The sequence below is a fragment of the Cucurbita pepo genome, chromosome LG05, assembly GCF_002806865.2.
Source record: "Cucurbita pepo subsp. pepo cultivar mu-cu-16 chromosome LG05, ASM280686v2, whole genome shotgun sequence".
NCBI lineage: Eukaryota > Viridiplantae > Streptophyta > Magnoliopsida > Cucurbitales > Cucurbitaceae > Cucurbita > Cucurbita pepo.
Genome location: NC_036642.1, coordinates 7,830,058 through 7,843,460, shown reverse-complemented (window position 1 = coordinate 7,843,460; position 13,403 = coordinate 7,830,058). Strand labels below are relative to the sequence as shown.

The window sequence follows — 13,403 nt, the reverse complement described above, 5'->3', positions numbered from 1 at the left end:
GTCGCAGAGATTTTGTTGATAAATGTATTTTAGTTTCAAACAAATGTTTTCTTTTGACAATTTTTAGTTGTCAACCAGACAGTTTGAAATATCAAAACAAGAACAAGGACTATTCATGAGTTGGTACCTTTTAAATGTCGATATAGTTGCCGATAGACACATTTGAACTTGTTTGAATCAAACAAAGATTGTTGAAGCAGGGACTGTTTATGATTGAAGTGACAATTACATTGAACATCAGTCTAATGTAACGATCTTAAAATAAATCAAGGTCGTTTCTATGTGTATAACATAGTTACAATGTTTTCTACCTACAATCCACATATGCACACATGGACTTCCAGGCGAGATTGTATCCTTTAGACTTGACTTTGACTAGCATACTTTCGAAGTGAGTTGTATATGTACCCTTGACTTGAGTTTGACTAGCGTACTCTTATGCTACCAGTATACTACGGAGGAAAGGGAGAGTGTATGGTATCATGGTGTACATAATATTGTATCATAACGTCGTAGTGTACACGTCTGTACTAATCATATCAAAGAAATATCTCAATGCATGTGAACATATAATATGCATGAAATCCCTAGTTTAAAATCATGATACATGATTGATTTTTGTTCATTTCATATGTAACGTTATTATTTTGTAACCTCATAATGTAGTATATAATATAGTATAACACTTTCATAACATAGAATAATTTTCAATAGCACGATGTGTCAGCATGATATTCTATAACATGACATACCTCATCATTACAACATAACATATTCACAAGACAAAATTAATATAATAAATATACATTAAACAATCACAAGTTACGGCCACAATGTACATACCATTCATACTTCAAGCAATTCATTCAACTAAAAGTATATACTTATGTTGTATGCTATGTGAAGGTGTCTTATCGTGAGAGATCTTTGAGACTCACTCTATCGCACACATTAGCTTCGAATAATGTGTTAGGCTGCTTTAACCTTCGAGAAGTAACTCTATCTACACGTATGACAAATATGATAGAAATTCGCACAACAATGTTCTTGAAAATTACTCTGAGTATAATAGGATAGAGATTTGTTCTATTATGGAACGTGGGTTTTTAAATTGATCTTGCACGCCTCCATTGTTTTTTGGGAGGCCTACGCCCCAGAGAAACTGTCTACCTAAGAATATCCTATCACTGATTGATGGTTGAGTTTATCATTAGTAGGAATTAATTGATAAAAACATAAAGAAATAGAGGATGAAAATATTTTGGTAGGAGGGGAAAGATGAATATGAAAAGGAGACGTTTTTATGGAGAAAAGTAAAAATGGAAGAAATAGAATCTTCCGCCAATCATGGAGTAATCATCGTCCAAATCATCACAACTCCCTAAAACAGTGCTATACAGTTGTACTTCCTACACCATTTAATAATCACCTACCCCTCCACCATTTCCACATTTCTTTCATTTTTTTATTTATTTTTGTTTTATATTTACGAGGTAACACATCCGATCGTCATGATAATCGTTATCATGGTTATATTTATGTGTTGAGCTGTGTTCGAATTGTTAGTTCTTTATTCTAATTATTAGATTTGATTACGAGTTTAGTCTATAAATTTTTAAGATGGCTTAGTCTCTAAATCTTGAGTATAGCAATTAAAATTGAACATTTGAACGTAAAATGACTAAAACGACAAAGATTATAATGGAATATCAATGATTAATGATTAATTTAGTTGATAAGAGTGTCAAAACATTTATTAGAACGATAATGAGAATTGAGGTTGATCAAGAACTACAATGAACTCTTTGATTCGAGTGTCATCATTGCACTGAACAAGAAAGCATGGACAAGAATGGCACCGAAGGCCTAGAACATGTAGGGAGCTTTTCTAGAAAGGTTCTGATTGAACAACGACAAGCGTGTAATAAAAATAAAACCTCACATTTGTCAACGACATGCGTTTGAAAATTGAGTGGAACTAATCGAGGTTGTAAGATGTACCTTTCGACAGACAAAAGTGTAATGAATCCACGTATTTACCGATTGTCAGCAACTACTATAAAGTCAAGGATGAAAAGATAAAAATGTGACGAGTCATATGTGTAAAGAGACGAGATATGAGTTTGAGACTCGAGAGAGTGAAAGGTGAATTCAATTATGAAGTCGAGTACGACAATGCTTCATGTATTACATGAAATTCCGTTTGAGTTGAACCAAATAAAGAACACATGTCCAATAATTCAAGCTTAACCCAACCCTTACGGTTTAGATAGAGTAATTTAGACATTTCGAGCTACAAAATTACTTAAACGCCCTTAGATTAATCTATAACGTAATATAATTCAAACTTGTGGAGTATTAAATAATTTTTGTCCTATCTTAAAAGCCTTTTGGTTGAACTTACCCTTTGGCACTTTAGATTTTTTTTTTTTTTTTTTTTTTTTTTTTTTTTTTTTTTTTTTTTTTTTTTNTCATATCAATAATTTAAAAAATATATATATTTAATTTAAAATTAAGTATAAATTTAGTCATGTAGGTCTTCACCTAATTTTAGTATGAGTGCTTTTGTTTAATCTTTGAATTGTAATAAAAATAGTTTTAATAATTGCAAATTTTTTTATTTAATTATTTTAAAAAACCCTACAAGACATTTACTTATTTACTAAGATATGTATTTTTTTTTTCATTATTAATAACTTTATAGGCTAAACTAAAATATTTGAAAATTTAGGGTCTAAAATAGCATTGGGAGAATAAATAAATATATTGGAATCTAAAGATGGAGAAAGTACATGAACAACATTACAACAACATAATACAAAATCTAAAACAAATCGAAGTATATGATTATGTTATGAACGTGTAAATTAATAGAGAAAAAAAAAGAGGAAATTATGAAATATTTTCCTATTCAATAAACCGAGCTATGATGAGAAAGAACATAACAAAACTGTAATGGCCTAGGAACATCGTTAGCCGATATTGTCCTTTTTGAGTTTTCTGTTACGGCTTCCCCTCAAGAGTTTAAAATGCATTTCCTGGGAGAAGGTTTCCACACCCTTATAAGGGTTGTTTTGTTCTTCTCTCCAACCAATGTGGGACATCACAATCTACCCTTTCTCCAATCGATATGGGATCGCCACTAAATCCACCCCCTTCGGGACCCAGTATCCTTATTGGCACACCGCCTCGTGTCTACCCCCTACGGAAAATAACCTCATCACTGGTACATAGTCTAGTGTCTGACTCTGATATTATCATCTTGAGTACGGTTTTTATTTTGTTCCTAAATTTTGATTTTGGGTTTAATTTGTGTTTGGTTTATAAATTTTGAATTTGAATTTTAGTTTTGGATTAAAAATATTAGACACATTAAACAAAATGAAATAAGTATAACAATAATTGTAAAATTGCTTAGTTCTACAATTAAAGGTAAAAAAAATTGACATAAAATTTAAAATGGTAATTCATAATAGTAACGATGATTGAAGTTAAAAGTGAATTCCTAAACCAGATTTAAAATGCAAAAACAAAGGCTGTATTTACGATTTCAAACAGTCAGGTTATCCAGGGAGTGCTAGCGCAGTCGCCGTCGGAATCTTCCGGGTCGGGCAATTTATTCAGGTCAACCCGATCGGAAAACCCGCCGGAATCAGAACGAAGCTTCGTGGGTGTCGTGGTCGTGGCTGGCGACAGGGAAGGAGTTTGGTGAGTTTGGTGAGTTTGGTCGGCGGTTCTACAGTTGTGGAAGTGGTGACGGAGAGAGGACTCGAGGGCGTCGACACGGGCGCCGACCTCGGCGGCGATCTTACGGACGGTGGAGGCGGAGATGTCGGCAGGGAGGGGGAAGGGGCGGTCGGCGGCGGCGGTGGTGAAAAAGTCAGGAAAATTGAGACGGGCAGAGGGGCCACGGAGGTGGAAGACGGCGGTGTCGTAGGCTCGGGCGGCGGCGACGGGAGAGGAGTAGGAACCGAGCCAGATTCGGGAGCGTTTGTTGGGCTCACGAATTTCGGCGACCCATTTCCCCCACTTTCTCATCCTTATCCCTTTGTACGGTTTTGTGTTCTCCCGGTTCCTCCGTTCTTCTTCTCCCCCTTTCATCTCTCTCTCTCTCTCTCTCTCTCTCCCTTTGCTGAGAATTAAAATTAAAAAAAGGGTTAATTTCTGGGGCTCTGTAGAAATTCCCTCTTTCTCTCCGGCGGGAATTTCAATCTCTCTGCCTCTCTCTCTCTGCTTCCGGCGAGAATTTCAATCTCTCTGCCTCTCTCTCTCTGCTTCAGGCGAGAATTTCAATCTCTTTCTCTCTCTAGTTTGGGCGTGGGAGAGAGAGAGGGGGGGGGGGATTTTGATAGAATTTTTGCATGAAATATTGAGAGAATTTTGTTAGGTACAATATGTAAGCGGCCAATTAATCTTTTTTATTTTTTTATTTTAGTTTTATTTTTATTTGATGACAAAAAAAGAAAAAGAAAAAAAATAAATATTATAATTGGGCTGAGAAATCCAAATTCACCGACATAATCGACTCTCCCATTTAATTATTGAAAATTAAAAATAATTAAAAGGAAAATAAATAATAAAAAGTATTATGGTTGGATTTGGTTACTCCCAAATTTTTCCAAATTCATACAAAATGGCAACAAATTTTATCACCGGATTCACGGCTATAATTCCTTTCTATTTTTTTTTATTTTTTTTTTTATTTTTTACTCTTCACTTTTAAAATATTTCAATAATACTTTTAAACTAAAAAAATTTAAAATATATCAACTTGTTAAGAATGAGAAATAGAAATAGAATTGGGATCGAAAGTATGATCTTCATTCATGTTTACCACGTTTAAATAGGATACAAACTATCAACTAATACCTACAAATAGAAAAAATATATATCTAACTAAATCTGGTAAATAAATAAAATATACGGTTAATCAAATCTATACTAACAACTCCCTAAATATGTGAGATATATTCTAACTAATTATCACCGCAAAATATCCTCTTAATACTCCCCCTCAAGTTGGAGAGTGTATGTCGATCACACCCAACTTGTCCTTCAAAAAGTCAAATTGCTGTCTTCCCAAAGCTTTAGTAAAAACATCTGCCAATTGCATTTTGGTCGAAACATAACACGGTTTGATGATTCCAGCTTGTAACTTTTCTCGAACTATATGACAATCTATTTCAATGTGTTTCGTACGTTCATGAAAAACTGGATTGGCTGCTATATGTAATGCTGCTTGATTATCACAATATAATAATGCTGGTTCGGACAGTGGAACATTCAAGTCTTGAAGAATGTATCTTAACCAAGTTAACTCTAAACAAGTATTTGCCATAGCTCGATACTCGGCTTCTGCTGATGATCTGGACACATTAGTCTGCTTTTTAGACTTCCAAGAAATAATTGAATTTCCGAGGAAAATGCAGAACCCAGAAATAGATCGTCTGGAAGTTCGACAACCACCCCAGTCAGAATCGCAATATGCCTGTAATCTTAAATTGTTTTCAGATGGCAGTAGAAGTCCTTGACCAGGAGTGCCTTTGATGTACCTCAGAACTCGAAGAGCTGCCTCCCAATGTGGTTTTCTTGGTTCATGCATAAATTGGCTAAGCATACGAACTGAATAAGCTATGTCAGGCCTAGTGACGGTCAAATATATTAATCTGCCAATCAACCGTCTGTATTTACTTGGATCATTCAACTTCTCTCCTTCAGTTAAAGAAAGTTTCAGATTTTGCTCCATAGGAAATTTGTCTGGACGTGCTCCTGTAAGACCTGTGTCTTGAAGTATGTCTAGAGCATACTTCCTTTGAGACATAAAAATTCCTTTTCTAGATCGAGAAAATTCAATGCCTAGAAAATATTTCAAATTTCCTAAATCTTTGATAAGAAATTTCTGGAGTAAACTAGTCTTGAGATATTGAATTTCTTCGAGATCATTGCCTGTCAACAGAATATCATCAACATAGATTAGAACTGCAGTGAAAGAAGTACCTTTACTCTTAGTAAACAAAGAGTAATCTGCTTTGGACTGAGTGTAGCCTGCATTTTGTATAGTTGTAGAAAATATGGAGAACCAATTGCGAGAAGCCTGTTTTAATCCATAAAGAGATTTATGGAGCCGACATACTGTATTCTCCCCCTGTCGGCGAAGACCTGGTGGTAAAGACATATAAACTTCCTCGTCTAGATTACCATGGAGAAAGGCATTTTGAACATCCAACTGATGGGTGAACCATTTTCGAGCAGCAGCAACAGTGAGTAAGCAACGAAGTGTAGTAAGTTTCGCTGTAGGGGAAAATGTTTCTGTGTAATCAATACCTTCAACCTGAGTGTATCCCTTTGCTACTAGTCGAGCTTTATAACGTTCAACAGAACCATCAGAGTTGTATTTAATTTTGTACACCCAACGACAACCAATAGCTTTATGACCAAGTGGTAGAGGAACGAGAGACCATGTATGATTACGTTCCAAAGCTGCAATTTCATCATTCATAGCCTGCTGCCATAACGGGTCGCCAACTGCCTCGTCATAGGTTTTAGGTTCTGTCTGGGATGTAATAAGAGCTAGAAAAGCACGTTGAGTAGGAGAAAAACGAGAGAATGAAAGGTAATGATGAAGGGGATACCTGGTGCCAGTGCCGGGACTTGAGCTAGAGGTTAAATGATTGGCTCCAGAAGACATCTCATAATCCTTATGCCAAGCTGGAGGCTGTTTAGTACGAGTAGAACGTCGAAGTGGAGCTGATGTATCAGGTGGGATAGGATTGGAATTAGTGGGCGAATCTGGAGAAGGTGGAGGAGACGACGGAGTAGGAGGTGAAGGAATAGAAGGTGGAGGATGGATGTTTGAGTAGGATGGATCATGAAGTGGTACAACAGGAGTCGAAGGAGCTAATGTCGAAGTTTGTGAAGCTGATGAAAAAGGAAAATCATCTTCACAAAATTTGACATCACGGCTGATAAAGAATTTGTGAGATTGCATGTCATACAACTTGTAACCTTTATGACCACAAGGATATCCTACGAAAACACAAGGAGTTGCCCTAGGTTCAAATTTTTGCTTAGGATGTACTATAGTTGCATAACATTTACAACCAAAAACTTTAAGATGATGAAATGTAGGTGGTCGTTTGTAGAGTGCTTCAAAGGGTGTCTTGTTAGATAATAATGGTGATGGCGTTCTATTTATAAGATAAACAGCCGTTAAAATGCACTCTCCCCAAAAATTAAGTGGAACCTGTGACTGAAAAAGAAGAGACCTAGCTACATTTAGGATATGGCGATGCTTGCGTTCTACGACTCCATTTTGTTGTGGAGTATAGACACAAGTGCGCTGAAATTCAATACCACAAGAAGTAAAGAATGGTTGCAAAGATAGGAACTCAGTCCCATTGTCTGATCGAACTATCTTGATAGTAGTATGAAATTGAGTTTGAACGAATTTAACAAAGTTCATTAACAAATGATGTACTTCTGACTTATGTTGCATTAAAAAAACCCAAGTACATCGAGTAAAATCATCAACAATAGTGAGAAAAAAACGCAAACCAGAATGGGTAGGAATTTTATGTGGTCCCCAAACATCACAATGTATCAGATCAAAAGCAGAATGGGTTGTTATTGAACTTCTTGGGAAAGACAACCTAGTTTGTTTTGCTAACGGGCAGATACTACAATTATGAGAATAACTCGCATTATTAAGATGCAATTGATCAGCTAGAAATTTAAAACGAGAAAAGGAAGGATGACCTAGGCGTAAATGCCACAAATCAGATGACTGAGATACTTGATGAGCTGAAGATTTGATTGGAGATGAAGAAATATGATAGAGACCTCCAAATTGTTTACCCGAGCCAATCATCTTCCCCGTAGCCAAGTCCTGCATAACACAAGAATCAGGATAGAAGGTGACATAACATTTCAAGTTATTGGTAAGTTTGCTGATCGACATTAGGTTTAAATTGAATGAAGGCACACATAAAACGTTGTTTAATTGAAGGTTAGGGCTAAGAGAAATATTGCCAGTATGTGACACACGTGCTGTCTCTCCATTAGGCAAATTTATTGCAGACATGATGGCAGCCTTTGGTTCAGTCATAACAGAAGATTTTGATACTATATGATCCGTAGCTCCACTATCGAGAATCCATGAATTAGAACTCGCAGAGTTAATAGATAATGTAGATATGGGAAGCAAACCTGCAACATTGACGTGATTGTCGGAATTACCAGAAGGGTGATGATTGATTGCAGATAAGGCTTGTGCTATCTGTCGTAATTGCTCAGAAGAAAAATTTGGAATGGAATTAGGTGACTGTTCTTCTGTATTCAACTGTGAAACATCGGCCATATTTGCAGATGATCGATATCCACGGTTATTGTGTTGATTGTCTTGTCTTGTCCTTCCAGAATTATTTTTCTGTCGACACCGATCTTCTGTATGGCCCCTTCTATCACAAAAGTTACAGTGAAACTTAAGAATTCGACACTCATTGATTGTATGACCACTTTTATTGCAGTGTTCACACAATTTGTCCTTGGCGAATTTTGAATATATTGTTTTCTTTTGCACTGCTGATGCAATCGAGATTTTCTCAGTAGGTTCGGAAGTTACCTGACGCTGCATCTCTTCTTGTACAAGTAATGAATAGGCTTGCCTCACATTAGGTAATGGAGACATCATCAATATGTTAGATCTCACCGTTTTATAAGACTGATTGAGCCCCATGAGCAATTGCATCAACTTGTCTTCTTCGCGTTGATCAATATGTATTTGACGTTGATTACAGGTAAATGGTGTGCGGTACGCTTCCAGTTCATCCCAGAGTGCTTTGAGCTTGGTGAAATATGTTGACAGTGCCATGGTTCCTTGTGACATCGTTGCTATCGAGTTTTGTATTTGAAAAATTGCTGGAGCATTCTTTTGTGAGAATTGATCGTGAAGATCAACCCACACTTGATGAGCTGTCTTGGCGTGAATAATGCCTTTAGCGATATCTGCTTCAACGGAATGAGTTAACCAAGATATTATCATACTGTTGCACTGATTCCAGAGTTCGAATTCGGTTGAATTTGCATCTTGGGACGGTTCCTCAATTGTGCCATCAATGAAGCCAATTTTCTTCTTGGCAATAAGAGCATGCATAACTGATTTACTCCAGGATTGGTAATTTGCTCCATTTAATTTGATTGGAACAAGTGAATATCCTGGCTGATCAGAGTGATGAATATAGTACGGATGTGTTAAATCAACATCCGAAATTTTGAAGCTGGATTTGGCTGATTCCGCCATAAAGGAAATTTTGATATTTAAGAACACCAAGATCGGTGCTCTGATACCATGTTAAGAATGAGAAATAGAAATAGAATTGGGATCGAAAGTATGATCTTCATTCATGTTTACCACGTTTAAATAGGATACAAACTATCAACTAATACCTACAAATAGAAAAAATATATATCTAACTAAATCTGGTAAATAAATAAAATATACGGTTAATCAAATCTATACTAACAACTCCCTAAATATGTGAGATATATTCTAACTAATTATCACCGCAAAATATCCTCTTAATACAACTTTTAAAAAATGTCAAAAATATTTTTTTATCATTTTTATTAATAAAAAGGTATTAATAAAAACTTAAAAGGTATTAATAAAAAGTTTTAAAGTGAAAAGGTATTTTTTAAAGTATTTTTAAAACAAAATATTAACGGTTTCTCCAAATCTAGTTAAAAAATATTTTTCAAACTTTCTTTTTAAGTTAAAAGATATTTTTTAATTTTTTTTTAAAATTATCCATTTTTCTTATGTTTTATTCCATTTTAAAATGGACATTTCAGCTTTCATTTTCATTTTATTAACTAAAAGTCAATTTAACTATTTTCTAAAACGCCATAAATTAAATACGCGTCAATTTTGAAATTCTATATATATATATATATATATTTATCAGACAACCAAAACAATTGAATTTAATTTAAAAAATGGTTCGACTCAATGTGATCTAATTCACGAACACTTTTTTTTTCTTCCTTTGTTGGCTTTGTTTTGCCCATACTAAATATAAAATTAACGAAGTAAATCTATCACCGCATTATTGCTTCATCTATATTAAATAATTTATGTCTTTTTATAATATAAATTAAAAAGAATAAAAAGTCTGAAAAAATCTGCCTTATCTATAAAGTTATTTACCAAAAGAAAATTGACGACAATCACTGAATATTTTTTTAATGGAAAATTTAAATTAAAAATTTAAGATTTTTTTTCTACAAATATATTTAAATAAAAAAGAAAAAGAATAAATTAGAAGAGGAGACAGGGGTAGGTCGGTGGTCGGTGCACAGGTACTGTTCGGAATTGACTTTTACTAGAGGCAATAACGACATTGTGAAATGACACCTTTGTCCTTGTTTTCTAGTAAGAGACGAAGGGCAATATAGGAACAAAAGGCCTAATGAGTGAAGGGTGGGCCCATGAATGTATATAATATTTAGGGCGGCTAAATTTTATGTGCAAGACTTGGTCCCCAATAATTTTTATTTTCTTTCATATTTTATTTTTTATTTTAAATAAAAATTGATTGATTGAGAAAGGCATCGTTCGGGGGTTGGAATTTCATCGTATATTATAAGGGGGATATTTTCCAATAAATATAAAAATTATGTAATTACACATTTACCCTTATTTGTTTTATTATTAAATTTTTAAGCCATCCATAATGAAATTTATATTTTTTTTTAATGTAAGAAACATATTATTTTAAATTGTGAAGTTTGATTACTTCTAAGAAACGTTTGTTTAGCCGGTTGAATATATGAACTTTCATAAGCGTCTGCGTGTGCAAACTCTTAGTTCATTAATGCTAAAACTCCCAAATCAAGTTGATACTGTCCAGGAACTACCAAGATCATGTTCGAGAAATTTTTTTATTAAATGACATTGAAAAATATAAGAGATGGAGATTCAAGTGTAAATCTGTGGGACACGAATAGAACTGTAGAAACATTGTGTACTCGTGTGTGGTGGCCGCGTTGATCGAGACGAGTGGCAGTCTTGGTTGGTGTCGATTAGAGATATTGCTCGTGAGTGGTTGTTGCTCCAATCATGTCAATCGAGGTCAGAGCGAGGAAGATCGTCAAGCTGAAAAGGAATTTAGAATAGATGGGCTAAAGTTATTGCTCCATAATTATGAAAATGACCAATACCAAAATTTAATGAAATATGGCCAATACATTTTAATGATACCAAGCTAAAGCTACAATTTTTAAAATGCATGTGATTACAAACACACCGTCCATGGAAGGATTTAGTTACAAAATTTGGAAGTACCCAAATTATAACAACAATTAATAAAAAAAAACTAAAAATAAAAAATTAATTACAAACCTCGAGTGGTATGCACATGTCATAATTATGATCGTTATGTTATGTTATGCTATGTTGTGTTTTGCCATGTTTATAAGCTATGTTGTAGTGTGACTACCATGGAGTAATAATATGTTACGATGATGATAATCTATGATGTATAAATTTTCATAGACTATGTCATGTAAATTATGCTATGTATCGAAGATCTGAAAAGAATTATGTAAGCATAATTCACATACTCATTATGTTATAATTTAATAAAGGTTTGACTTACACCATAAATTTATGCCAGGACGCGTACTTTACGAGTTACGACATTTACGTTTGCCATAATGTAATGCGGGCCCTTTCTCTATGTGGTGTCTAGAAGCCCCTTAGCAAGTGTTAGCCTAACGAGCTAGACCCATAGGATACGCGAGTTCACCTAGTGGGTCTATATGTGTGCGCGTATAACGTGTGTAGGAAAGTACTACACATCCAACCTTGTTTAGACTGAAAAGCTGCCTAAGTCTTGCCATGTTTTTAAAAGGATATGTTCCATCTTATCGCATGTATTTACATTTCTCGACCCCAATAGTAAGGTTATTTGAGTATTTTTTAAAATACTAAAATCACGTGTTAATCTTATTTTCAGGTAAAATTAAGGTATACATAATATGCATGATGGCGTTACGGTGAAGGCCATAAAACCCGTGTCAGGGTAATCGCATTTTTTTGACCGTTAGCTTAGTGAAGATCTTCGATTTGTACCATATCGAAGATTTTCAACTTTTGAAAAGAATTTAAGTTAATTTTAATCTTATAAGGATTAAAGTTAATTTCAGGTATTTATTGAGTTTTTCATGTGGGCTTGGGATCGATTGTTTTTGGGCTCAACCCTTTTGATTGGTTTTTTAAGCATAAAAAACCACAGGCTTCAGGATAAGCATCATCAACCTTCAAACCATGCTGCCGGTCGCCGGAAAATGAAAAGTTCAGAATCACCGTTCTGCCACTGTCCGCCTCCGGCCACACTCCGATCGTGGACATGGGGAGGCTCTTTCAAAACACTTTTGCAATTCGATTGGTTCTTTTAACTCATATTCTGTTTGACTAATTTAAGAAATGATCATGAATTTATAATAAAAAAAATACTATCTCCATTAGTGCGAGAGACTTTTTGGGAAGCTCAAAGTAAAGTTATGAGAGCTTATGCTCAAATTGGAGAATATCATACGAGCGAAAAACTTCAGTTTTAAACATATATAAATTATAAATTAATCAATAAAAGATCCTTAAAATTATAAAAGAATCAATTTTAAACATATAATATAGTTTAATATAAAAGATCCTTAAGAGGAATAACTGATTGATTAGTGGAATAACTGGGCACGAGATGCTCTATGTACCATAAGATCCAATCACACTACCGACAATCATTGCCACAAGTAATGATCCTAGGGTTCAACTTGTTGCCTTAAACAAACCTTGACTCATCTCCAAAGGGAAAGGAACTTGATTAATATGATCAAACCAACTTAGAGATGTATTGAATTATTGGATCGAATAGGAAGTTAAGGAAAATTGTCGAATCGAACTCTAGAAAACTTGTGAGCCAGACTTGAATTGAAAAGAAACCCCACGAACCAATCAAAACAAAGTTGAATTGGGTTGAACTGCTGTGAACGGATCGAACCAGTCATTGGACCGGTTGAACCGGTTCCGCTTTGCATCCCCCTAAATCGCATTTTTCTTCTTATTCTTCATCAGGAATTGGGTGTTTGTACAACGGATCTGAGTGTGGCGTGGCGTTTGCAAGGATGAATGGTGACTGATCACGACGACAATGAGACGATGCATGTTATTGACACCCAAAGACTTGTGACTTTGTGAACACAATATTTAATGTATTGTTCATCTAAAACTATATTTTTTTATTAGTATTTTTTTTATTTTGAAATTTTACTAGAATAAAAGTAGAAAGTTAATTTTTTATTTATTTATTTTTTTTTTTAATTTTTATAATAGCAAAGTATTTATAATT

At 34.6% G+C, this 13,403-nt stretch overlaps 2 protein-coding genes across 2 annotated transcripts; both read right to left on the bottom strand.

Annotated features, from left to right (window-relative positions):
- Positions 1 to 3,419: 3,419 nt before the first annotated feature.
- On the bottom strand, positions 3,420 to 4,291 carry LOC111795742 (ethylene-responsive transcription factor ERF011-like). The gene has a single exon (XM_023678308.1). It carries the CDS (start codon positions 4,099 to 4,101, stop codon positions 3,559 to 3,561), a length of 543 nt encoding a protein of 180 aa, XP_023534076.1. The 5' UTR covers positions 4,102 to 4,291; the 3' UTR covers positions 3,420 to 3,558.
- Positions 4,292 to 7,844: 3,553 nt separating this feature from the next.
- LOC111795748 lies at positions 7,845 to 9,092 on the bottom strand. Its single transcript, XM_023678314.1, has 2 exons — positions 8,206 to 9,092; positions 7,845 to 7,885 (listed from the first exon to the last, which is right to left on the bottom strand). The coding sequence occupies exons 1-2, from the start codon at positions 9,038 to 9,040 to the stop codon at positions 7,851 to 7,853; spliced, it is 870 nt and encodes a 289-aa protein (XP_023534082.1). The 5' UTR covers positions 9,041 to 9,092; the 3' UTR covers positions 7,845 to 7,850.
- Positions 9,093 to 13,403: the final 4,311 nt, after the last annotated feature.

Bases quoted from the DNA above. Each gene is read 5' to 3' on its own strand.
- LOC111795742 (XM_023678308.1), bottom strand. From the start codon at position 4,101: ATGAAAGGGGGAGAAGAAGAACGGAGGAACCGGGAGAACACAAAACCG.
- LOC111795748 (XM_023678314.1), bottom strand. From the start codon at position 9,040: ATGATAATATCTTGGTTAACTCATTCCGTTGAAGCAGATATCGCTAAA. The intron at 7,886-8,205 runs GTTTGCTTCCCA...TGTGTTATGCAG, and splicing joins CAATCACGTCAATGTTGCAG to GACTTGGCTACGGGGAAGAT.